This window comes from Somniosus microcephalus, unplaced genomic scaffold (assembly GCF_052327205.1).
Source record: "Somniosus microcephalus isolate GS21.2 unplaced genomic scaffold, FLI_Smic_1.0 unresolved_chr4, whole genome shotgun sequence".
Lineage (NCBI taxonomy): Eukaryota > Metazoa > Chordata > Chondrichthyes > Squaliformes > Somniosidae > Somniosus > Somniosus microcephalus.
The window spans coordinates 57,964,153-57,989,271 of NW_028225182.1; the positions used below are offsets into that span (position 1 = coordinate 57,964,153).

A 25,119-nucleotide genomic window follows, 5' to 3' on the forward strand; every position below is an offset into this window, starting at 1 on the left:
TGAGACAGTGGTCAGGGGGAGTGTGATTGAGACAGTGTTCAGGGGGAGAGTGATTGAGACAGTGTTCAGGGGGAGAGTGATTGAGACAGTGTTCAGGGGGAGAGTGCTTGAGACAGTGGTCAGGGGGAGTGTGATTGAGACAGTGGTCAGGGGGAGAGTGATTGAGACAGTGGTCAGGGGGAGAGTGATTGAGACAGTGGTCAGGGGGAGTGATTGAGACAGTGGTCAGGGGGAGAGTGATTGAGACAGTGTTCAGGGGGAGAGTGATTGAGACAGTGATCAGGGGGAGGGATGGAGTTAGTGGTCAGGGGGAGAGTGATTGAGACAGTGTTCAGGGGGAGAGTGATTGAGACAGTGTTCAGGGGGAGAGTGATTGAGACAGTGGTCAGGGGGAGTGATTGAGACAGTGGTCAGGGGGAGAGTAATTGAGACAGTGGTCAGGGGGAGTGTGATTGAGAGAGTGGTCAGGGGGAGTGTGATTGAGACAGTGTTCAGGGGGAGAGTAATTGAGACAGTGGTCAGGGGGAGTGTGATTGAGACAGTGTTCAGGGGGAGAGTGATTGAGACAGTGGTCAGGGGGAGTGATTGAGACAGTGGTCAGGGGGAGAGTGATTGAGACAGTGGTCAGGGGGAGGGATGGAGTTAGTGGTCAGGGGGAGAGTGATTGAGACAGTGTTCAGGGGGAGAGTGATTGAGACAGTGGTCAGGGGGAGAGTGATTGAGACAGTGTTCAGGGGGAGAGTGATTGAGACAGTGTTCAGGGGGAGAGTGATTGAGACAGTGGTCAGGGGGAGAGTGATTGAGACAGTGGTCAGGGGGAGAGTGATTGAGACAGTGGTCAGGGGGAGGGATGGAGTTAGTGGTCGGGGGAGGGATGGAGTTAGTGGTCAGGGGGAGAGTGATTGAGACAGTTGTCAGGGGGAGTGATTGAGACAGTGGTCAGGGGGAGTGTGATTGAGGCAGTGGTCAGGGGGAGTGTGATTGAGACAGTGTTCAGGGGGAGAGTGATTGAGACAGTGGTCAGGGGGAGTGTGATTGAGACAGTGGTCAGGGGGAGAGTGATTGAGACAGTGGTCAGGGGGAGTGTGATTGAGACAGTGTTCAGGGGGAGAGTGATTGAGACAGTGGTCAGGGGGAGTGTGATTGAGACAGTGGTCAGGGGGAGTGTGATTGAGACAGTGTTCAGGGGGAGAGTGATTGAGACAGTGTTCAGGGGGAGAGTGATTGAGACAGTTTTCAGGGGGAGAGTGATTGAGACAGTGGTCAGGGGGAGTGTGATTGAGACAGTGTTCAGGGGGAGAGTGATTGAGACAGTGGTCAGGGGGAGAGTGATTGAGACAGTGGTCAGGGGGAGAGTGATTGAGACAGTGGTCAGGGGGAGTGGTTGAGACAGTGGTCAGGGGGAGAGTGATTGAGACAGTGGTCAGGGGGAGAGTGATTGAGACAGTGTTCAGGGGGAGAGTGATTGAGACAGTGTTCAGGGGGAGGGTGATTGAGACAGTGGTCAGGGGGAGTGTGATTGAGACAGTGTTCAGGGGGAGAGTGATTGAGACAGTGGTCAGGGGGAGTGATTGAGACAGTGGTCAGGGGGAGAGTGATTGAGACAGTGGTCAGGGGGAGAGTGATTGAGACAGTGGTCAGGGGGAGGGATGGAGTTAGTGGTCAGGGGGAGAGTGATTGAGACAGTGGTCAGGGAGAGTGATTGAGACAGTGGTCAGGGAGAGTGATTGAGACAGTGGTCAGGGGGAGAGTGATTGAGACAGTGGTCAGGGGGAGTGATTGAGACAGTGGTCAGGGGGAGTGATTGAGACAGTGGTCGGGGGAGAGTGATTGAGACAGTGGTCGGGGGAGAGTGATTGAGACAGAGGTCGGGGGAGAGTGGTTGACACAGTGGTCAGGGGGCGTGATTGAGACAGTGGTCAGGGGGAGTGATTGAGACAGTGGTCAGGGGAGAGTGATTGAGACAGTGGTTGGGGGAGAGTGATTGAGACAGAGGTCGGGGGAGAGTGATTGAGACAGTGGTCAGGGGGATTGATTGAGACAGAGGTCGGGGGAGAGTGATTGAGACAGTGGTCAGGGGGAGTGATTGAGACAGTGGTCAGGGAGAGTGATTGAGACAGAGGTCAAGGAGAGAGTGATTGAGACAGTGGTCAGGGAGAGAGTGATTGAGACAGTGTTCAGGGGGAGAGTGATTGAGACAGTGGTCAGGGAGAGTGATTGAGACAGAGGTCAGGGAGAGAGTGATTGAGACAGTGGTCAGGGAGAGTGATTGAGACAGTGTTCAGGGGGAGAGTGATTGAGACAGTGGTCAGGGGGAGAGTGATTGAGACAGTGGTCAGGGGGTGAGTGATTGAGACAGTGGTCAGGGGGAGTGATTGAGACAGTGGTCAGGGGGTGAGTGATTGAGACAGTGGTCAGGGGGAGAGTGATTGAGACAGTGGTCAGGGGGAGAGTGATTGAGACAGTGTTCAGGGGGAGAGTGATTGAGACAGTGGTCAGGGGGAGTGTGATTGAGACAGTGGTCAGGGGGAGGGATGGAGTTAGTGGTCAGGGGGAGAGTGATTGAGACAGTGGTCAGGGGAAGTGTGATTGAGACAGTGTTCAGGGGGAGAGTGATTGAGACAGTGGTCAGGGGGAGAGTGATTGAGACAGTGGTCAGGAGGAGAGTGATTGAGACAGTGGTCAGGGGGAGAGTGATTGAGACAGTGGTCAGGGGGAGTGTGATTGAGACAGTGGTCAGGGGGAGTGTGATTGAGACAGTGTTCAGGGGGAGAGTGATTGAGACAGTGGTCAGGGGGAGTGTGATTGAGACAGTGGTCAGGGGGAGTGTGATTGAGACAGTGTTCAGGGGGAGAGTGATTGAGACAGTGTTCAGGGGGAGAGTGATTGAGACAGTGTTCAGGGGGAGAGTGCTTGAGATAGTGGTCAGGGGGAGTGTGATTGAGACAGTGGTCAGGGGGAGAGTGATTGAGACAGTGGTCAGGGGGAGAGTGATTGAGACAGTGGTCAGGGGGAGTGATTGAGACAGTGGTCAGGGGGAGAGTGATTGAGACAGTGTTCAGGGGGAGAGTGATTGAGACAGTGCTCAGGGGGAGAGTGATTGAGACAGTGGTCAGGGGGAGTGATTGAGACAGTGGTCAGGGGGAGAGTGATTGAGACAGTGATCAGGGGGCGTGATTGAGACAGTGGTCAGGGGGAGAGTGATTGAGACAGTGTTCAGGGGGAGAGTGATTGAGACAGTGGTCAGGGGGAGAGTGATTGAGACAGTGTTCAGGGGGAGAGTGATTGAGACAGTGTTCAGGGGGAGAGTGCTTGAGACAGTGGTCAGGGGGAGTGTGATTGAGACAGTGGTCAGGGGGAGAGTGATTGAGACAGTGGTCAGGGGGAGAGTGATTGAGACAGTGGTCAGGGGGAGTGATTGAGACAGTGGTCAGGGGGAGAGTGATTGAGACAGTGTTCAGGGGGAGAGTGATTGAGACAGTGATCAGGGGGAGGGATGGAGTTAGTGGTCAGGGGGAGAGTGATTGAGACAGTGTTCAGGGGGAGAGTGATTGAGACAGTGTTCAGGGGGAGAGTGATTGAGACAGTGGTCAGGGGGAGTGATTGAGACAGTGGTCAGGGGGAGAGTAATTGAGACAGTGGTCAGGGGGAGTGTGATTGAGAGAGTGGTCAGGGGGAGTGTGATTGAGACAGTGTTCAGGGGGAGAGTAATTGAGACAGTGGTCAGGGGGAGTGTGATTGAGACAGTGTTCAGGGGGAGAGTGATTGAGACAGTGGTCAGGGGGAGTGATTGAGACAGTGGTCAGGGGGAGAGTGATTGAGACAGTGGTCAGGGGGAGGGATGGAGTTAGTGGTCAGGGGGAGAGTGATTGAGACAGTGTTCAGGGGGAGAGTGATTGAGACAGTGGTCAGGGGGAGAGTGATTGAGACAGTGTTCAGGGGGAGAGTGATTGAGACAGTGTTCAGGGGGAGAGTGATTGAGACAGTGTTCAGGGGGAGAGTGATTGAGACAGTGTTCAGGGGGAGAGTGATTGAGACAGTGTTCAGGGGGAGAGTGATTGAGACAGTGGTCAGGGGCAGAGTGATTGAGACAGTGTTCAGGGGGAGAGTGATTGAGACAGTGGTCAGGGGGAGAGTGATTGAGACAGTTGTCAGGGGGAGTGATTGAGACAGTGGTCAGGGGGAGTGTGATTGAGGCAGTGGTCAGGGGGAGTGTGATTGAGACAGTGTTCAGGGGGAGAGTGATTGAGACAGTGGTCAGGGGGAGTGTGATTGAGACAGTGGTCAGGGGGAGAGTGATTGAGACAGTGGTCAGGGGGAGTGTGATTGAGACAGTGGTCAGGGGGAGTGTGATTGAGACAGTGTTCAGGGGGAGAGTGATTGAGACAGTGGTCAGGGGGAGTGTGATTGAGACAGTGGTCAGGGGGAGTGTGATTGAGACAGTGTTCAGGGGGAGAGTGATTGAGACAGTGTTCAGGGGGAGAGTGATTGAGACAGTTTTCAGGGGGAGAGTGATTGAGACAGTGGTCAGGGGGAGTGTGATTGAGACAGTGTTCAGGGGGAGAGTGATTGAGACAGTGGTCAGGGGGAGAGTGATTGAGACAGTGGTCAGGGGGAGAGTGATTGAGACAGTGGTCAGGGGGAGTGGTTGAGACAGTGGTCAGGGGGAGAGTGATTGAGACAGTGGTCAGGGGGAGAGTGATTGAGACAGTGTTCAGGGGGAGAGTGATTGAGACAGTGTTCAGGGGGAGGGTGATTGAGACAGTGGTCAGGGGGAGTGTGATTGAGACAGTGTTCAGGGGGAGAGTGATTGAGACAGTGGTCAGGGGGAGTGATTGAGACAGTGGTCAGGGGGAGAGTGATTGAGACAGTGGTCAGGGGGAGGGATGGAGTTAGTGGTCAGGGGGAGAGTGATTGAGACAGTGGTCAGGGAGAGTGATTGAGACAGTGGTCAGGGAGAGTGATTGAGACAGTGGTCAGGGGGAGAGTGATTGAGACAGTGGTCAGGGGGAGTGATTGAGACAGTGGTCAGGGGGAGTGATTGAGACAGTGGTCGGGGGAGAGTGATTGAGACAGTGGTCGGGGGAGAGTGATTGAGACAGAGGTCGGGGGAGAGTGGTTGACACAGTGGTCAGGGGGCGTGATTGAGACAGTGGTCAGGGGGAGTGATTGAGACAGTGGTCAGGGGAGAGTGATTGAGACAGTGGTTGGGGGAGAGTGATTGAGACAGAGGTCGGGGGAGAGTGATTGAGACAGTGGTCAGGGGGATTGATTGAGACAGAGGTCGGGGGAGAGTGATTGAGACAGTGGTCAGGGGGAGTGATTGAGACAGTGGTCAGGGAGAGTGATTGAGACAGAGGTCAAGGAGAGAGTGATTGAGACAGTGGTCAGGGAGAGAGTGATTGAGACAGTGTTCAGGGGGAGAGTGATTGAGACAGTGGTCAGGGAGAGTGATTGAGACAGAGGTCAGGGAGAGAGTGATTGAGACAGTGGTCAGGGAGAGTGATTGAGACCGTGTTCAGGGGGAGAGTGATTGAGACAGTGGTCAGGGGGAGAGTGATTGAGACAGTGGTCAGGGGGTGAGTGATTGAGACAGTGGTCAGGGGGAGTGATTGAGACAGTGGTCAGGGGGAGAGTGATTGAGACAGTGGTCAGGGGGAGAGTGATTGAGACAGTGGTCAGGGGGAGAGTGATTGAGACAGTGGTCAGGGGGAGTGTGATTGAGACAGTGGTCAGGGGGAGGGATGGAGTTAGTGGTCAGGGGGAGAGTGATTGAGACAGTGGTCAGGGGAAGTGTGATTGAGACAGTGTTCAGGGGGAGAGTGATTGAGACAGTGGTCAGGGGGAGAGTGATTGAGACAGTGGTCAGGAGGAGAGTGATTGAGACAGTGGTCAGGGGGAGAGTGATTGAGACAGTGGTCAGGGGGAGTGTGATTGAGACAGTGGTCAGGGGGAGTGTGATTGAGACAGTGTTCAGGGGGAGAGTGATTGAGACAGTGGTCAGGGGGAGTGTGATTGAGACAGTGGTCAGGGGGAGTGTGATTGAGACAGTGTTCAGGGGGAGAGTGATTGAGACAGTGTTCAGGGGGAGAGTGATTGAGACAGTGTTCAGGGGGAGAGTGCTTGAGATAGTGGTCAGGGGGAGTGTGATTGAGACAGTGGTCAGGGGGAGAGTGATTGAGACAGTGGTCAGGGGGAGAGTGATTGAGACAGTGGTCAGGGGGAGTGATTGAGACAGTGGTCAGGGGGAGAGTGATTGAGACAGTGTTCAGGGGGAGAGTGATTGAGACAGTGATCAGGGGGAGAGTGATTGAGACAGTGGTCAGGGGGAGAGTGATTGAGACAGTGGTCAGGGGGAGTGATTGAGACAGTGGTCAGGGGGAGAGTGATTGAGACAGTGATCAGGGGGCGTGATTGAGACAGTGGTCAGGGGGAGAGTGATTGAGACAGTGTTCAGGGGGAGAGTGATTGAGACAGTGGTCAGGGGGAGAGTGATTGAGACAGTGTTCAGGGGGAGAGTGATTGAGACAGTGGTCAGGGGGAGAGTGATTGAGACAGTGGTCAGGGGGAGAGTGATTGAGACAGTGTTCAGGGGGAGAGTGATTGAGACAGTGGTCAGGGGGAGAGTGATTGAGACAGAGGTCGGGGGAGAGTGATTGAGACAGTGGTCAGGGGGAGTGATTGAGACAGTGGTCAGGGGGAGAGTGATTGAGACAGTGGTTGGGGGAGAGTGATTGAGACAGAGGTCGGGGGAGAGTGATTGAGACAGTGGTCAGGGGGAGTGATTGAGACAGAGGTCGGGGGAGAGTGATTGAGACAGTGGTCAGGGGGAGTGATTGAGACAGTGGTCAGGGAGAGTGATTGAGACAGAGGTCAGGGGGAGAGTGATTGAGACAGTGGTCAGGGGGAGAGTGATTGAGACAGTGGTCAGGGAGAGAGTGATTGAGACAGTGTTCAGGGGGAGAGTAATTGAGACAGTGGTCAGAGGGAGTGATTGAGACAGTGGTCAGGGGGAGAGTGATTGAGACAGTGGTCAGGGGGAGAGTGATTGAGACAGTGGTCAGGGGGAGTGATTGAGACAGTGGTCAGGGGGAGAGTGATTGAGACAGTGGTCAGGGGGAGAGTGATTGAGACAGTGGTCAGGGGGAGAGTGATTGAGACAGTGTTCAGGGGGAGAGTGATTGAGACAGTGTTCAGGGGGAGAGTGATTGAGACAGTGGTCAGGGGGAGAGTGATTGAGACAGTGGTCAGGGGGAGTGTGATTGAGACAGTGTTCAGGGGGAGAGTGATTGAGACAGTGGTCAGGGGGAGAGTGATTGAGACAGTGGTCAGGGGGAGTGTGATTGAGACAGTGGTCAGGGGGAGTGTGATTGAGACAGTGTTCAGGGGGAGAGTAATTGAGACAGTGGTCAGGGGGAGAGTGATTGAGACAGTGGTCAGGGGGAGTGATTGAGACAGTGGTCAGGGGGAGAGTGATTGAGACAGTGGTCAGGGGGAGGGATGGAGTTAGTGGTCAGGGGGAGGGATGGAGTCAGTGGTCAGGGGGAGGGATGGAGTCAGTGGTCAGGGGGAGGGATGGAGTCAGTGGCTCGGGGGGAGGGATGGAGTCAGCCGCTCGGGGGAACGGAGTTTGTGTCGGGGACCGAAGACAATGGCTTCAGTCTTCACAATATTTTGTTGGAGGAAGTTTCTGCTGATCCAGCACTGGACGATGGGCAAGCTGTGCAACAAATGAGAGGCAGTGGAGGGGTCGAGGGTGGTGGTGGTGGTGAGGTAGAGCTGGGTGTCGGCAGCGTACATGTGGACCCTGACGATGTTTTTCTCGGATGATGTCACCGAGGGGCAGCATGTAGATGAGAAATAGAGGACTGGGCCAAGGATAGACCCCTGGGGCACTCCAGAGTTAACGGAGCGGGAGTGGGAAGACAAGCCATTGCATGAGATTCTCAGGCTATGACGACAGAGGCTACAGTGGCTTTGGACAGCCATAGTGCCAATGGCTCAACATCACCCGGAGGTTGCATTTATCAGCTGATCCACCTTAGCACGTTTGTGTGCAATTCTAACTTTAAACAATACTTACGCAAAATCAACATTTAAGAGTGTGCGAACTTTTCTCTCAAGTGTAAAGCGTGCATCTCTCGGCAAGTCATCGCTAGATTCTGCCTTAATAGTTCTGGGAATTCCAGGGGCGTAAGTGATCCACCTGAAATCACAAGACAAGAGTTTCAGTGTCACCACCAAGCATAGCACTCCCTGGGCAGGTACAGCACGGGTTAGAGACAGAGTAAAGCTCCCTCTACACTGTCCCATCAAACACTCCCTGGGCAGGTACAGCACGGGTTAGATACAGAGTAAAGCTCCATCTACACTGTCCCATCAAACACTCCCTGGGCAGGTACAGCACGGGTTAGAGACAGAGTAAAGCTCCCTCTACACTGTCCCATCAAATACTCCCAGGGCAGGTACAGCATGGGTTAGAGACAGAGTAAAGCTCCCTCTACACTGTCCCATCAAACACTCCCAGGGCAGGTACAGCACGGGGTAGATACATAGTAAAGCTCCCTCTACACTGTCCCCATCAAACACTCCCAGGGCAGGTACAGCACGAGGTTAGATACAGAGTAAAGCTCCCTCTACACTGTCCCCATCAAACACTCCCAGGGCAGGTACAGCACGGGGTTAGATACAGAGGAAAGCTTCCTCTACACTGCCCCATCAAACACTCCCTGGGCAGGTACAGCACGGGGTTAGAGACAGAGTAAAGCTCCCTCTACACTGTCCCATCAAACACTCCCAGGGCAGGTACAGCACGGGGTAGATACATAGTAAAGCTCCCTCTACACTGTCCCCATCAAACACTCCCAGGGCAGGTACAGCACGAGGTTAGATACAGAGTAAAGCTCCCTCTACACTGTCCCCATCAAACACTCCCAGGGCAGGTACAGCACGGGGTTAGATACAGAGGAAAGCTTCCTCTACACTGCCCCATCAAACACTCCCAGGGCAGGTACAGCACGGGTTAGATACAGAGTAAAGCTCCCTCTACACTGTCCCATCACACACTTCCAGGGCAGGTACAGCATGGGTTAGAGACAGAGTAAGGCTCCCTCTACACTGTCCCATCAAATACTCCCAGGGCAGGTACAGCATGGGTTAGATACAGAGTAAAGCACCCTCTACACTGTCCCATCAAATACTCCCAGGGCAGGTACAGCACGGGTTAGATACAGAGTAAAGCTCCGTCTAAACTGTCCCATCAAACACTCCCAGGGCAGGTCCAGCACGGGTTAGATACAGAGTAAAGCTCCCTCTACACTGTCCCATCACACACTCCCAGGGCAGGTACAGCACGGGTTAGAGACAGAGTAAAGCTCCCTCTACACTGTCCCATCAAATACTCCCAAGGCTGGTACAGCATGGGTTAGATACAGAGTAAAGCTCCTTCTACACTGTCCCATCAAATACTCCCAGGGCAGGTACAGCACGGGTTAGATACAGAGCAAAGCTCCGTCTACACTGTCCCATCAAACACTCCCAGGGCAGTTCCAGCACGGGTTAGATATAGAGTAACGCTACCTCTACACTGTCCCATCAAACACTCCCAGGGCAGGTACAGCACGGGTCAGATACAGAGTAAATCTCCCTCTGCACTGTCCCATCAAACACTCCCAGGGCTGGTACAGCACGGGTTAGAGAGAGAGTAAAGCTCCCTCTACACTGTCCCATCACACACTCCCAGGGCAGGTACAGCACGGGGTTAGATACAGAGTAAAGCTCCCTCTACACTGTCCCATCAAACACTCCCAGGGCAGGTACAGCACGGGTTAGATACAGAGTAAAGCTCCCTCTACACTGTCCAATCAAACACTGCCAGAGCAGGTACAGCACGGGGTTAGAGACAGAGTAAAGCTCCCTCTACACTGTCCCATCACACACTCCCAGGGCAGGTACAGCACGGGTTAGATACAGAGTAAAGCTCCCTCTACACTGTCCCCATCAAACACTCCCAGGGCAGGTACAGCACGGGTTAGATACAGAGTAAAGCTCCCTCTACACTGTCCCATCACACACTCCCACGGCAGGTACAGCACGGGTTAGAGACAGAGTAAAGCTCCCTCTACACTGTCCCATCAAATACTCCCAGGGCAGGTACAGCATGGGTTAGATACAGAGTAAAGCTCCCTCTACACTGTCCCATCAAATACTCCCAGGGCAGGTACAGCACGGGTTAGATACAGAGTAACGCTACCTCTACACTGTCCCATCAAACACTCCCAGGGCTGGTACAGCACGGGTTAGAGAGAGAGTAAAGCTCCCTCTACACTGTCCCATCACACACTCCCAGGGCAGGTACAGCACGGGGTTAGATACAGAGTAAAGCTCCCTCTACACTGTCCCATCAAACACTCCCAGGGCAGGTACAGCACGGGTTAGATACAGAGTAAAGCTCCCTCTACACTGTCCCATCAAACACTCCCAGAGCAGGTACAGCACGGGTTAGAGACAGAGTAAAGCTCCCTCTACACTGTCCCCATCAACACTCTCAGGGCAGGTACAGCACGGGTTAGATACAGAGTAAAGATCCCTCTACACTGTCCCCATCAAACACTCCCAGGGCAGGTACAGCACGGCTGAGATACAAAGTAAAGCTCCCTCTACACTGCTCCATCACACACTCCCAGGGCAGGTACAGCACGGAGTTAGATAGAGAGTAAAGCTCCCTCTACTCTGTTCCATCAAACACTCCCAGGGCAGGTACAGCACAGGTTAGAGACAGAGTAAAGCTCCCTCTACACTGTCCCATCAAACACTCCCAGGACAGGTACAGCACGGGTTAGATACAGAGTAAAGTTCCCTCTACACTGTCCCATCAAACACTCCCAGGGCAGGTACAGGGGGTTAGATACAGAGTAAAGCTCCCTCTACACTGTCCCATCAAACACTCCCAGGGCAGGTACAGCCCAGGTTAGATACAGAGTAAAGCTCCCTCTACACTGTCCAATCAAAAACTCCCAGGGCAGGTACAGCACGGGTTAGAGACAGAGCAAAGCTGCCTCTACACTGTCCCATCAAACACTCCCAGGGCAGGTACAGCACGGGTGAGAGACAAAGTAAAGCTCCCTCTACACTGTCCCATCAAACACTCCCAGGGCAGGTACAGCATGGGTTAGATACAGAGTAAAGCTCCCTCTACACTGTCCCATCACACACTCCCAGGGCAAGTACAGCACGGGTTAGATACAGAGTAAAGCTCCTTCTACACTGTCCCATCAAACACTCTCAGGGCAGGTACAGAACGGGTTAGATACAGAGTAAAGCTCCCTCTACACTGTCCCATCCAAAAATCCCAGGGCAGGTACAGCACGGGTTAGATACAGAGTAAAGCTCCCGCCACACTGTCCCATCAAACACTCCCAGGGCAGGTACAGCACGGGTTAGATACAGAGTAAAGCTCCCGCCACACTGTCCCATCAAACACTCCCAGGGCAGGTACAGCACGGGTTAGATACAGAGTAAAGCTCCCTCTACACTGTCCCATGAAACACTCCCAGGGCAGGTAAAGCACGGGTTAGAGACAGAGCAAAGCTGCCTCTACACTGTCCCATCAAACACTCCCAGGGCAGGTACAGCACGGGTGAGAGACAAAGTAAAGCTCCCTCTACACTGTCCCATCACACACTCCCAGGGCAAGTACAGCACGGGTTAGATACAGAGTAAAGCTCCTTCTACACTGTCCCATCAAACACTCCCAGGGCAGGTACAGCACGGGTTAGATACAGAGTAAAGCTCCCTCTACACTGTCCCATCCAAAACTCCCAGGGCAGGTACAGCACGGGTTAGATACAGAGTAAAGCTCCCGCCACACTGTCCCATCAAACACTCCCAGGGCAGGTACAGCACGGGTTAGATACAGAGTAAAGCTCCCTCTACACTGTCCCATGACACACTCCCAGGGCAGGTAAAGCACGGGTTAGATACAGAGTAAAGCTCCCTCAACACTGTCCCATCAAACACTCCCAGGGCAGGTACAGCACGGGGTTAGATACAGAGTAAAGCTCCCTCTACACTGCCCCATCAAACACTCCCTGGGCAGGTACAGCACGGGGTTAGAGACAGATTAAAGCTCCCTCCACACTGTCCCATCACACACTCCCAGGGCAGGTACAGCACGGGGTTAGAGACAGAGTAAAGCTCCCTCTACACTGTCCCATCACACACGCCCAGGGCAGGTACAGCACGGGTTAGAGACAGAGTAAAGGTCCCTCTACACTGTCCCATCAAATACTCACAGGGCAGGTACAGCATCAGTTAGATACAGAGTAAAGCTCCCTCTGCACTGCTCCATCAAACACTCCCAGGGCCGGTACAGCACGGAGTTAGATAGAGAGTAAAGCTCCCTCTACACTGTTCCATCAAACACTCCCAGGGCAGGTACAGCACAGGTTAGAGACAGAGTAAAGCTCCCTCTACACTGTCCCATCAAATACTCCCAGGGCAGGTACAGCATGGGTTAGATACAGAGTAAAGCTCCCTCTACACTGTCCCATCAAATACTCCCAGGGCAGGTACAGCACGGGTTAGATACAGAGCAAAGCTCCGTCTACACTGTCCCATCAAACACTCCCAGGGCAGTTCCAGCACGGGTTAGATATAGAGTAAAGCTCCCTCTACACTGTCCCATCAAACACTCCCAGGGCAGGTACAGCACGGGTTAGAGAGAGAGTAAATCTCCCTCTACACTGTCCCATCAAACACTCCCAGGGCTGGTACAGCACGGGGTTAGATACAGAGTAAAGCTCCCTCTACACTGTCCCATCAAACACTCCCAGGGCAGGTACAGCACGGGTTAGATACAGAGTAAAGCTCCCTCTACACTGTCCAATCAAACACTGCCAGAGCAGGTACAGCACGGGGTTAGAGACAGAGTAAAGCTCCCTCTACACTGTCCCATCACACACTCCCAGGGCAGGTACAGCACGGGTTAGATACAGAGTAAAGCTCCCTCTACACTGTCCCCATCAAACACTCCCAGGGCAGGTACAGCACGGGTTAGATACAGAGTAAAGCTCCCTCTACACTGTCCCATCACACACTCCCACGGCAGGTACAGCACGGGTTAGAGACAGAGTAAAGCTCCCACTACACTGTCCCATCAAATACTCCCAGGGCAGGTACAGCATGGGTTAGATACAGAGTAAAGCTCCCTCTACACTGTCCCATCAAATACTCCCAGGGCAGGTACAGCACGGGTTAGATAAAGAGTAACGCTACCTCTACACTGTCCCATCAAACACTACCACGGCAGGTACTGCACGGGTTAGATTCAGAGTAAATCTCCCTCTGCACTGTCCCATCAAACACTCCCAGGTCTGGTACAGCACGGGTTAGAGAGAGAGTAAAGCTCCCTCCACACTGTCCCATCACACACTCCCAGGGCAGGTACAGCACGGGGTTAGATACAGAGTAAAGCTCCCTCTACACTGTCCCATCAAACACTCCCAGGGCAGGTACAGCACGGGTTAGATACAGAGTAAAGCTCCCTCTACACTGTCCCATCAAACACTCCCAGAGCAGGTACAGCACGGGTTAGAGACAGAGTAAAGCTCCCTCTACACTGTCCCATCAAACACTCCCAGGGCAGGTACAGCACGGGTTAGATACAGAGTAAAGCTCCATCTACACTGTCCCCATCAACACTCCCAGGGCAGGTACAGCACGGGTTAGATACAGAGTAAAGATCCCTCTACACTGTCCCCATCAAACACTCCCAGGGCAGGTACAGCACGGCTGAGATACAAAGTAAAGCTCCCTCTACACTGCTCCATCACACACTCCCAGGGCAGGTACAGCACGGAGTTAGATAGAGAGTAAAGCTCCCTCTACTCTGTTCCATCAAACACTCCCAGGGCAGGTACAGCACAGGTTAGAGACAGAGTAAAGCTCCCTCTACACTGTCCCATCAAACACTCCCAGGACAGGTACAGCATGGGTTAGATACAGAGTAAAGCTCCCTCTACACTGTCCCATCAAATACTCCCAGGGCAGGTACAGCACGGGTTAGATACAGAGTAACGCTACCTCTACACTGTCCCATCAAACACTACCACGGCAGGTACTGCACGGGTTAGATTCAGAGTAAATCTCCCTCTGCACTGTCCCATCAAACACTCCCAGGGCTGGTACAGCACGGGTTAGAGAGAGAGTAAAGCTCCCTCCACACTGTCCCATCACACACTCCCAGGGCAGGTACAGCACGGGGTTAGATACAGAGTAAAGCTCCCTCTACACTGTCCCATCAAACACTCCCAGGGCAGGTACAGCACGGGTTAGATACAGAGTAAAGCTCCCTCTACACTGTCCCATCAAACACTCCCAGAGCAGGTACAGCACGGGTTAGAGACAGAGTAAAGCTCCCTCTACACTGTCCCATCAAACACTCCCAGGGCAGGTACAGCACGGGTTAGATACAGAGTAAAGCTCCATCTACACTGTCCCCATCAACACTCCCAGGGCAGGTACAGCACGGGTTAGATACAGAGTAAAGATCCCTCTACACTGTCCCCATCAAACACTCCCAGGGCAGGTACAGCACGGCTGAGATACAAAGTAAAGCTCCCTCTACACTGCTCCATCACACACTCCCAGGGCAGGTACAGCACGGAGTTAGATAGAGAGTAAAGCTCCCTCTACTCTGTTCCATCAAACACTCCCAGGGCAGGTACAGCACAGGTTAGAGACAGAGTAAAGCTCCCTCTACACTGTCCCATCAAACACTCCCAGGACAGGTACAGCACGGGTTAGATACAGAGTAAAGTTCCCTCTACACTGTCCCATCAAACACTCCCAGGGCAGGTACAGGGGGTTAGATACAGAGTAAAGCTCCCTCTACACTGTCCCATCAAACACTCCCAGGGCAGGTACAGCCCAGGTTAGATACAGAGTAAAGCTCCCTCTAAACTGTCCAATCAAAAACTCCCAGGGCAGGTACAGCACGGGGTTAGATACAGAGTAAAGCTCCCTCTCCACTGTCCCATCAAACACTCCCAGGGCAGGTACAGCACGGGTGAGAGACAAAGTAAAGCTCCCTCTATACTGTCCCATCACACACTCCCAGGGCAAGTACAGCACGGGTTAGATACAGAGTAAAGCTCCTTCTACACTGTCCCATCAAACACTCTCAGGGCAGGTACAGAACGGATTAGATACAGAGTAAAGCTCCCTCTACACTGTCCCATCAAACACTCCCAGGGCAGGTACAGCACGGGTTAGATACAGAGTAAAGCTCCCTCTACACTGTCCCATCCAAAAATCCCAGGGCAGGTACAGCACGGGTTAGATACAGAGTAAAGCTCCCGCCACACTGTCCCATCAAACACTCCCAGGGCAGGTACAGCACGGGTTAGATACAGAGTAAAGCTCCCTCTACACTGTCCCATGAAACACTCCCAGGGCAGGTAAAGCACGGGTTAGAGACAGAGCAAAGCTGCCTCTACACTGTCCCATCAAACACTCCCAGGGCAGGTACAGCACGGGTGAGAGACAAAGTAAAGCTCCCTCTACACTGTCCCATCACACACTCCCAGGGCAAGTACAGCACGGGTTAGATACAGAGTAAAGCTCCTTCTACACTGTCCCATCAAACACTCTCAGGGCAGGTACAGAACGGGTTAGATACAGAGTAAAGCTCCCTCTACACCGTCCCATCAAACACTCCCAGGGCAGGTACAGCACGGGTTAGATACAGAGTAAAGCTCCCTCTACACTGTCCCATCCAAAACTCCCAGGGCAGGTACAGCACGGGTTAGATACAGAGTAAAGCTCCCGCCACACTGTCCCATCAAACACTCCCAGGGCAGGTACAGCACGGGTTAGATACAGAGTAAAGCTCCCTCTACACTGTCCCATGACACACTCCCAGGGCAGGTAAAGCACGGGTTAGATACAGAGTAAAGCTCCCTCAACACTGTCCCATCAAACACTCCCAGGGCAGGTACAGCACGGGGTTAGATACAGAGTAAAGCTCCCTCTACACTGCCCCATCAAACACTCCCTGGGCAGGTACAGCACGGGGTTAGAGACAGATTAAAGCTCCCTCTACACTGTCCCATCACACACTCCCAGGGCAGGTACAGCACGGGGTTAGAGACAGAGTAAAGCTCCCTCTACACTGTCCCATCACACACGCCCAGGGCAGGTACAGCACGGGTTAGAGACAGAGTAAAGGTCCCTCTACACTGTCCCATCAAATACTCACAGGGCAGGTACAGCATGGGTTAGATACAGAGTAAAGCTCCCTCTGCACTGCTCCATCAAACACTCCCAGGGCCGGTACAGCACGGAGTTAGATAGAGAGTAAAGCTCCCTCTACACTGTTCCATCAAACACTCCCAGGGCAGGTACAGCACAGGTTAGAGACAGAGTAAAGCTCACTCTACACTGTCCCATCAAACACTCCCAGGACAGGTACAGCACGGGTTAGATACAGAGTAAAGCTCCCTCTACACTGTGCCATCAAACACTCCCAGGGCAGGTACAGCACGGGTTAGATACAGGGTAAAGCTCCCTCTACACTGTCCCATCACACACTCCCAGGGCAGGTACAGCACGGGTTAGATACAGAGTAAAGCTCCCTCTACACTGTCCCACCAAACACTCCCAGGGCCGGTACAGCACGGGTTAGATACAGAGTAAAGCTCCCTCTACACTGTCCCATCAAACACTCCCAGGGCAGGTACAGCACGGGGTTAGATACAGTGTAAAGCTCCCTCTACACTTTCCCATCAAACACTCCCAGGGCAGGTACAGCACGGGGTTAGATACAGAGTAAAGCTCCCTCTACACTGTCCCATCAAACACTCCCAGGGCAGGTACAGCACGGGTTAGATACAGAGTAAAGCTCCCTCTACACTGTCCCATCAAACACTCCCAGGGCAGGTACAGCACGGGGTTAGATACAGAGTAAAGCTTCATCTACACTTTCCCCATCAAACACTCCCAGGGCAGGTACAGCACGGGTTAGATACAGAGTAAAGCTCCCTCTACACTGTCCCATCAAGCACTCCCAGGGCAGGTACAGCACGGTTTAGATACAGAGTAAAGCTCCCTCTACACTGTCCCATCAAACACTCCCAGGGCGGGTACAGCATGGGTTAGAGACAGAGTAAAGCTCCCTTTACTTTTAAATTGAGCTGCAGCAGGATAAGTTTATCCGTTTTCCACACCGAAAGACCTTATAGCTTCTCTGCGGCACTCTTGTGCCAATAGGGAACTGAGTTGAAACCTCCCAAATTCATTTCACATCTGACTCTTCCAACCTGTACAAAGGGTTTATTTATCCTGAGAGCTGTTACTGTTATCTATCTGGCAATAATAGGTTGAGATGGAAGGTGTTGCGATATTTACATTACTCGTGACTTCACCCATGCACTGGAACACCACACGGAATACTCCAACCTATATAATCTCAATATACGAACGTGTACACCAGGCTTGTTCGTGGCTCCCTTCTCCAGTGCAGCCACCCCAGCTAAATGGAGAAGTGACCAGAGCAAAGAGCAAAAACCCGTTCCTTGACGTGTGAAGTCGACAAAGGTCTGTTGCCGTTTGGTAGTCAGCCCTGAATGGTTAGACCTGGGTCTCTGGGACCGAGCAGCACCGAGATCTTTGCAGACAAAGACACTTGTCATAGAGTCGTAACGGCAGAAGGAGGCCATTCGGCCCATCGAGTCCGTGCCGGCTCTCTGTGGAACAATCCAGTCAGTCCCATTCCCCCGCTCTATCCCCGTAACCCTGCAAGTTTATTTCCCTCAAGTGCCTATCCAGTCTCCCCTTGAACACATTGAGTGTCTCCGCTTCCACCGCTTCCATCGGCAGCGAGTTCCAGGTCCTCACCACTCGCTATGTAAAAAAGTTTTTCCTCACATTCTGAATTTCTGAGTTGTCAATTGATCTAGAATTAATTACTTTTTGTTGGTAGCCTGTTCTACATATCTACTACCTAGCGGGGAAACAGTAAATGTCTGCACTCCCCAGATTCACCCTCTGGTGTCAAAGTGCATGTCAGTTTTTTGACAGACTCAACTTGACACCCCTCAGGTGTTTACACCTTCAATACATTTCTATGAATGGCTGCAATTAAAAAGAATTTCAGAAATCTACCCCTGCTTTCATGTTAATGTAAAGTTGTTTTGGGTGCCTTTCGATGCGCAAGTAACAGTATAACTCAGGTTGATCACCCCCCACCCACCCCCCGAATCCAACACTGGCATGAGACCAATCCCTAGCAGATAATCTTACACTGCATTAGGTTTCGCACTAGGTGCAGTATAACTCCAACCATTGGAGCACTCTTCAAACATTTTGTTAGCAGTGGCGGAGTGTTTGCAGTTGAACATTTAATGAGCCAGTGAACCCTCTTTCAGGCATTAAAATATTAACACAAAAACAGCCGGTCAGCCCTTGAATGTAGGCTGCAGAGGCGCTGCCAGTACAGGGGGTGGCATGCGGTGCCGAGATCCAGCAGCCAGTGAATTGCAAAGTGTTGATAACAACTCGCCCTGTGCTGATCCGGCATCCTGTTAACTCTTCACACTACCCACCCCACCAAAAGCAGAGACTGAAGCTTGCATTGCACAGTCAGTGTCAACTGGGCAATATGCAGGTGGTTGCACTGGGAGAGGCTGTGAGCCCAACTCCACCAATCAATGCAAAACCTTGAATGCAAAAACCTCCCAGTGCAATTTTAAAGCTCCCTTTTTTCCAAACAAAGGCTGCAGTGGGGGGCGTTTTGCTGGTGCGACAGCCCCCAGTGAGGGAGCTGGAGCTGATGCTGTCTCTGCTGCCCACCTCACTTGTCCCTCACTGCCAAGCCTTTTCTATTCTTTGCTGGCAGGAAATCCTGGTGTTTAGCCCAGTCGGACTTGTTGGTGTTGTGTATGTACCTTTAAGAGAATAACTGGTCTCAGACTGCAGTACCGGCAGTGACCACCCCTGCATAAAAGGCGCTAGAGAGCCTCTGTTGGTTAGTTTCGTTTATGCCTTTCACCAGTAAAGACCTGTTTGTTTTCTCTCCTGCTAGTCCGTGTCTCAACCATTCACGGACTTAACACTGGCGACGAGTTAGAAACGAACTTACCTGCAACTCAGCAGCAGCTCCGACGACGTTGTTGAAGGTCGGAGCCAGAAGAACAAAAAAAAAAAAAAAAATAGGCCATTGAAACTCGAGAAACAGGCGTCGACCGTCAATCATCGATTTCAAAACTTGCAGGAGAGACTGTCCAGAGCCAGGCTGGGTTCCTCGGTCCGTGGTTTCCCAGCTAATCGGGCTGGTGGCAGGTAGTGCTCTGATCCTTCCTGGGCTGCGGCGGGCTGAAGCTCGATCGGGTGGCTTTTCAACGGGGCCGGGCAGCGAGTCGGGAAGCAAGGAGAGAGAGAGAGGGTGGAGCATACAGGGCACGGCCGGTGTTTCGAAGCTGGGCAGCGTTCGGACCTCAGAAGAGGGAGGGAAGTGTCCCAGAGGGTCCGCTCCACGACGGGAAAATAATAAAAGAAAAAGAATACGCGCAAGAAACCGTGGAAAGCAGTGCTAACAACAGCGGGGAAGAAGGAAAAGCGCGGGAGGCGCCATTTTGTTAAATCGGAGAAGAAGGGAAAGCGCGGGAGGCACCATTTTAGATTTGCAAGATGCCGAAGATTGGCTGTATCACTGCTTTTGATAATACATTAGAGGACTGGACCACGTATGTGGAAAGAGTCGAGGTATATTTCGAGGCAAACGATATAGCAGAGGGGAAAAAGGCATCGATATTGTTAAACTTAATGGGCGCTAGAACGTACGGCCTATTGCGGGACCTGATTACTCCAGCCAAACCGAAGGCGAAGAGTTTTAACGAATTGTTGCTGTTCTACAGGAGCACTTAAACCCTGCACCGCTGTTGATAGCAGAAAGATTTAAATTCCACAGGAGAACTCAGCACAAAGATGAGAGCAATGCTGAGTATCTTACGGAACTACGCAAGCTATCAAAGCACTGCCAGTTCGGAGCAGGACTGGCAGATACCCTACGGGACAAATTTGTCTGTGGACACCTGAGTGAAGGAACACAGAAGAAGTTACTCGCAGAAAAAGAGCTGACGCTAGATAAGGCTTTCAGCGTGGCAGTATCGTATGAAGCAGCAGCCAGGGGAGCTGCAGAAATTCAACAAAAACCACAGGAATACGGCACCCACGAAATGACACGGGGATTTGCAAAATGTTATCGCTGCGGCAGAACTAAGCATGACCAGAAGGACTGCTGGTCCAAAGACAAAATATGCAGACAATGCGGGAAGATTGGACACATTGCACGAGTTTGTAGGTCTGGGAAGAAGACCAGCGACAACAAAAAGGCTACTAAGGAACCGTACAAGAAAGTACAAAAGATGACGGACAGTAGTTCCGAAGACCAGATGAGCGATAGTGAATCCGGAAACAGGAGACTAAGCTGTCTCAAACTTCACAATGTAATCGCAAAAGAGGATCACCGAACCATTTGGGTCACTCTCACGATAGCAGGGTCCCAAGTTAAAATGGAATTGGATACAGGATCAGCGCTAACCGTCATGAATCGACGAGACTACGAGCGGCTAGTTTCACACATACCCTTGAGAGAGACATCCATCGTCTTGACGACGTATACGGGGCAAAAAGTATAACCCAGAGGAAAAATAAGGGTGCCTGTCGAATACAATGGCAAGAAAATACGGAAATTGTATCTCTACATACTGCCAAATGGTGGACCACCGTTATTGGGACGGGAATGGATCAGGAAGATAAACTTAGATTGGCATTCCATTCATGCAATGACGGTGGACGGTAAAAAAGATGAAGACGTCATTCCTGGACGATTGTCAACAATCTTAGCTAACGCCAAAGAGGTATTTCAACAAGAACTGGGCACGCTTAAAGGCGTAACCGCCTCGATAAAAATAGAAGAGAATGCAGTTCCCAAGTTTTTCAAAGCGAGACCGGTACCATATGCAATTCTCCCAGCTGTCGAGGCAGAGCTGGAGAATCTGGAGAAGGCGGGCGTGTTGTCTAAGGTCGACTGGAGCGAGTGGGCGACACCCCGAGTGGGCGACACCCATCGTTCCTGTCATGAAGAAAACGTTAACCAATAAGTCCGGAGAGCCAAGGAAGATTCGCATCTGTGGGGATTTCAAGGTGACGGTGAACCCTGTCCTTCGCACAGTACAATATCCTCTTCCAAGGATAGAAGACATCTTCGCCTCACTGTCTGGAGGGAAGCGTTTTACAAAAATTGACCTAGCACAAGCATATTTGCAGATGGAGGTTGAAGAGTCCTCTAGGAAGTATCTCACGATAAACACTCACAAAGGTCTTTACCAGTATCATTGATTGGTATTCGGAGTAGCATCGGCTCCGGCGATATGGCAAAGAGCGTTGGAACAAGTCCTGCAAGGGATTCCGGGGACTCAGTGTTACTTGGACGACATCCTTGTAACAGGTGAAGATGACAGTGAACACCTTAACAACCTAGAACAGGTGCTCACTAGACTACGGGAACATGGGCTGCGGGCCAACCGCCCCAAGTGCGAATTTTTTAAGAAACAGATATCGTATTGTGGCCACGTGATTGATGAAGAGGGGTTACATAAGTCCCCTGACAAAATTGAAGCGGTTGTTAAGGCCCCAGCGCCTGAAAATGTGTCGCAGCTGAGGTCATTCCTCGGGTTGGTGAATTACTATCATAAGTTTTTGCCGAATTTGTCGACAATTCTGCACCCACTGAACGCCCTGCTATGAACGGGGGTAGCATGGAAATGGAGCGATGATTGTAAGCGTGCTTTTCAGAAGAGTAAGGACTTAATCACTTCAAAGGAAGTATTGGCTCACTACAACCCAGCACTGCCAATCAGGCTGGCATGTGATGCGTCTCCCTACGGCATTGGGGCGGTACTGTCACATAAATTCCTTGATGGTTCGGAGAGGCCGATAGCTTTTGCGTCACGCTCGTTAACTTCTGCCGAGCGTAACTACGCCCAGATTGACAGAGAGGCCCTCAGCCTAGTGTGGGGGGTGAAGAAGTTCAATCACTATCTGCACGGTCAAAAATTTACTCTACTAACCGATCATCAACCTCTTGTCTCCATTTTCAACCCTCAGAAGGGCGTACCGACAATGACAGCACAACGGCTGCAGAGATGGTCCCTTTTCCTAGGGGCACACCAATATGACATCGAGTACAAAGGAACTAAACAGCATGGAAATGCTGATGGATTGTCGCGTCTACCGTTGCCGACGGTGGAAGAAGAAGACCTTGCAGTGGATCCAATGGAGTTATTCCACTCGACCATAGTCGAATGTCTCCCTGTGACGAATGCAAACATAGAAAAGGAAACACGGAATGACCCGACACTATCACGGGTCTATGATTTAACGGTGAAGGGATGGCCAGCACATGGCGAACCACTGCTGCCAGCATTCTCGCCGAGAAGAGAACAGCTGTCAGTGTGCAGAGGAACCTTGATGTGTGGATCCAGAGTAGTAATTCCACCTAAGTTGACGGATAGAGTGCTCAATGAGCTTCATGAGGGTCATCTGGGTGGGGTAAAAATGAAGAGCTTAGCCAGAGCGTTTGTGTGGTGGCCGGGAATCGATAGAGAAATCAAAGAGATGACCAAGAGCTGTGCAGGATGCCAGAAGGTCCAAAACGCCCCACCACAAGCTCCTCTGCATCCATGGGAGTGGCCCTCATCTCCATGGCAAAGGGTGCACATTGATTTTGCTGGTCCCTTCATGGACTCGATGTTTTTAATTGCGGTGGATGCACATTCAAAGTGGCCAGAGGTAATAAAAATGTCCTCAACCACCACGGAAAAAACTACCACAGTTTAACGAACCATATTCGCCAGGAATGGGCTGCCTGAACAGATTTGCTCTGACAATGGACCACAGTTTGTGTCTGAAGAGTTCCGGAGGTTCTTAAAGAACAGTGGTGTTAAGCATTACACATCTGCCCCATATCATCCAGCCACTAATGGATTGGCCGAGAGGTTTGTCCAAACATTCAAGAAGGCTATCAAGGCAATGTGTAATGAAGATATACCCCTACAACACAAGGTGGACAACTTCTTGTTTGCCTACCGGAATGCGACACATGCGGTTACCAACCAAACTCCAGCCATGATGTTCTTCAATCGAAGACTACGATGCCGCTTGGATTTGGTTAAGCCAAACGTCCGAAGAGATGTGGAGAACAGGCAGTTTCAGAATATGAATGAAAGGCCGACCAGGAGTTTTAAGATAGGTCAACCAGTTTTGGCCCGGGACTACCGCACTGAGAAATGGCAGCCAGGAACGATTTGTACACGACAAGGACCTCTCATGTATACCGTGGACGTTGGGGAGAGCATTGTAAGACGACATGCTGACCAGATTCTAGAGTCACTGGAAAACGTCAACTCCACACCACGATCTGATACACCTGGTAATGAAATCGACGTTCCAATTGCAGCTACCGCAGAACCGGTAATACTGGAAGCAGATGAACCAAACAACGACATTGATTCCGACTCAACATTGCCAGAAGAACCTGATACCCCAAAGAGGCGTTATCCAGACAGAATCAGGAAGCCTCCTCAAAGACTGAACTTATAATTGCTTAAACTTAACCAATGTATCTAGCAACAGTAATTGTGATTGTAATTCGTTATCATTAGTTGCTAAATGAATGTTATGTACTGTTTATCTAAAAGGGGAGGAATTGTTGTGTATGTACCTTTAAGAGAATAACTGGTCTCAGACTGCAGTACCGGCAGTGACCACCCCTGTATAAAGGGCGCTAGAGAGCCTCTGTTGTTTAGTTTCGTTTATGCCTTTCACCAGTAAAGATCTGTTTGTTTTCTCTCCTGCTAGTCTGTGTCTCAATCATTCACGGACTTAACAGTTGGTGTAGAGGTTTGGCAGCAATTGGGAGGAGGGTTTGTCCAAAGGTCATGCACCTGTCTCTTGACCTGCATGACATGAGTTCCTGCCTCTTGACCTTAATGATGTCACTTCTAGGTTCGGACCAGCTGGCTGCACAAAACGTGCTGTTCCTGAAGGGGGAGGAATTGCAGATCTCGTCAAGCTGCTCCACATGATCCCATCAGCCTGTCCATAGTTTGAACCCAAGGCAAGTTAATGAGAAGAGTTCATGAGAAGACCACCAACTTATTGCACTAGCCAGGCCAACACCGGCTTCAAACCTCCTGTACCAAAAACACTTGTAACCGTGAGATTCAGGAGATCTTTATCCTGTCTGGGCCGGGTTTGAACCCATGGTTCTCGAAGTGAGAGGACAATGTTCTAGCACACTGAGATGTCCAGACCCCAGGTATATGAACACCATCCAGTGTAGCTGTTTGCCACAAGCTATCAGCAGATCCCAGGTTTGATCCCTGCTCTATATTACATAGGATTACATCGGATATACGGCACAGAAACAGGCCATTTGGCCCAACCAGTCCATGCCGGCGTTTATGCTCCACTCGAGCCTCCTCCCGTCTTTCCTCATCTAACTCTATCAGTATAACCCTCTATTCCCTTCTCCCTCATATGCTTGTCTAGCCTCCCCTTAAAGGCATCGATACTATTCGCTTCAACCACTCCCTGTGGCAGCGAGTTCCACATTCTCACCACTCTCTGGGTAAAGAAGTTTCTCCCGAATTCCCGATTGGATTTCTTGGTGACTGTCTTATATTGATGGCCTCTAGTTATGCTCTTCCCCACAAGTGGAAACATTCTCTCTGTATCCACTCTATCAAAACCTTTCATAATTTTAAAGCCCTCTATTAGGTCACCACTCAGCCTTCTCTTTTCAAGAGAAGAGAGACCCAGCCTGTTCATCATTTCCTGATCTGTACACCCTCACATTTCTGGTATCATCCTTGTAAATCTTCTCTGCACCCTCTCCAGTGCCTCGATATCCTTTTTATAATATGGCGACCAGAACTGTACGCAGTACTCCAAGTGTGGTCTAACCAAGGTTCGATACAGGTTTAGCATAACTTCCCTACTTTTCAATTCTATCCCTCTAGAAATAAACCCTAGTGCTTGGTTTGCCTTTTTTAATGG

At 51.5% G+C, this 25,119-nt stretch overlaps 1 protein-coding gene across 1 annotated transcript in view; it reads right to left on the reverse strand.

Moving 5' to 3' along the window:
* Positions 1-25,119, reverse strand: part of LOC147091152 (hydroperoxide isomerase ALOXE3-like) — a 203,557-nt gene that overhangs the window by 105,552 nt on the left and 72,886 nt on the right. The window contains exon 4 of the mRNA XM_085977623.1: positions 8,084-8,206. Coding sequence (XP_085833749.1) covers positions 8,084-8,206 — 123 coding nt within the window. The remainder of the gene's footprint in view (positions 1-8,083; positions 8,207-25,119) is intronic.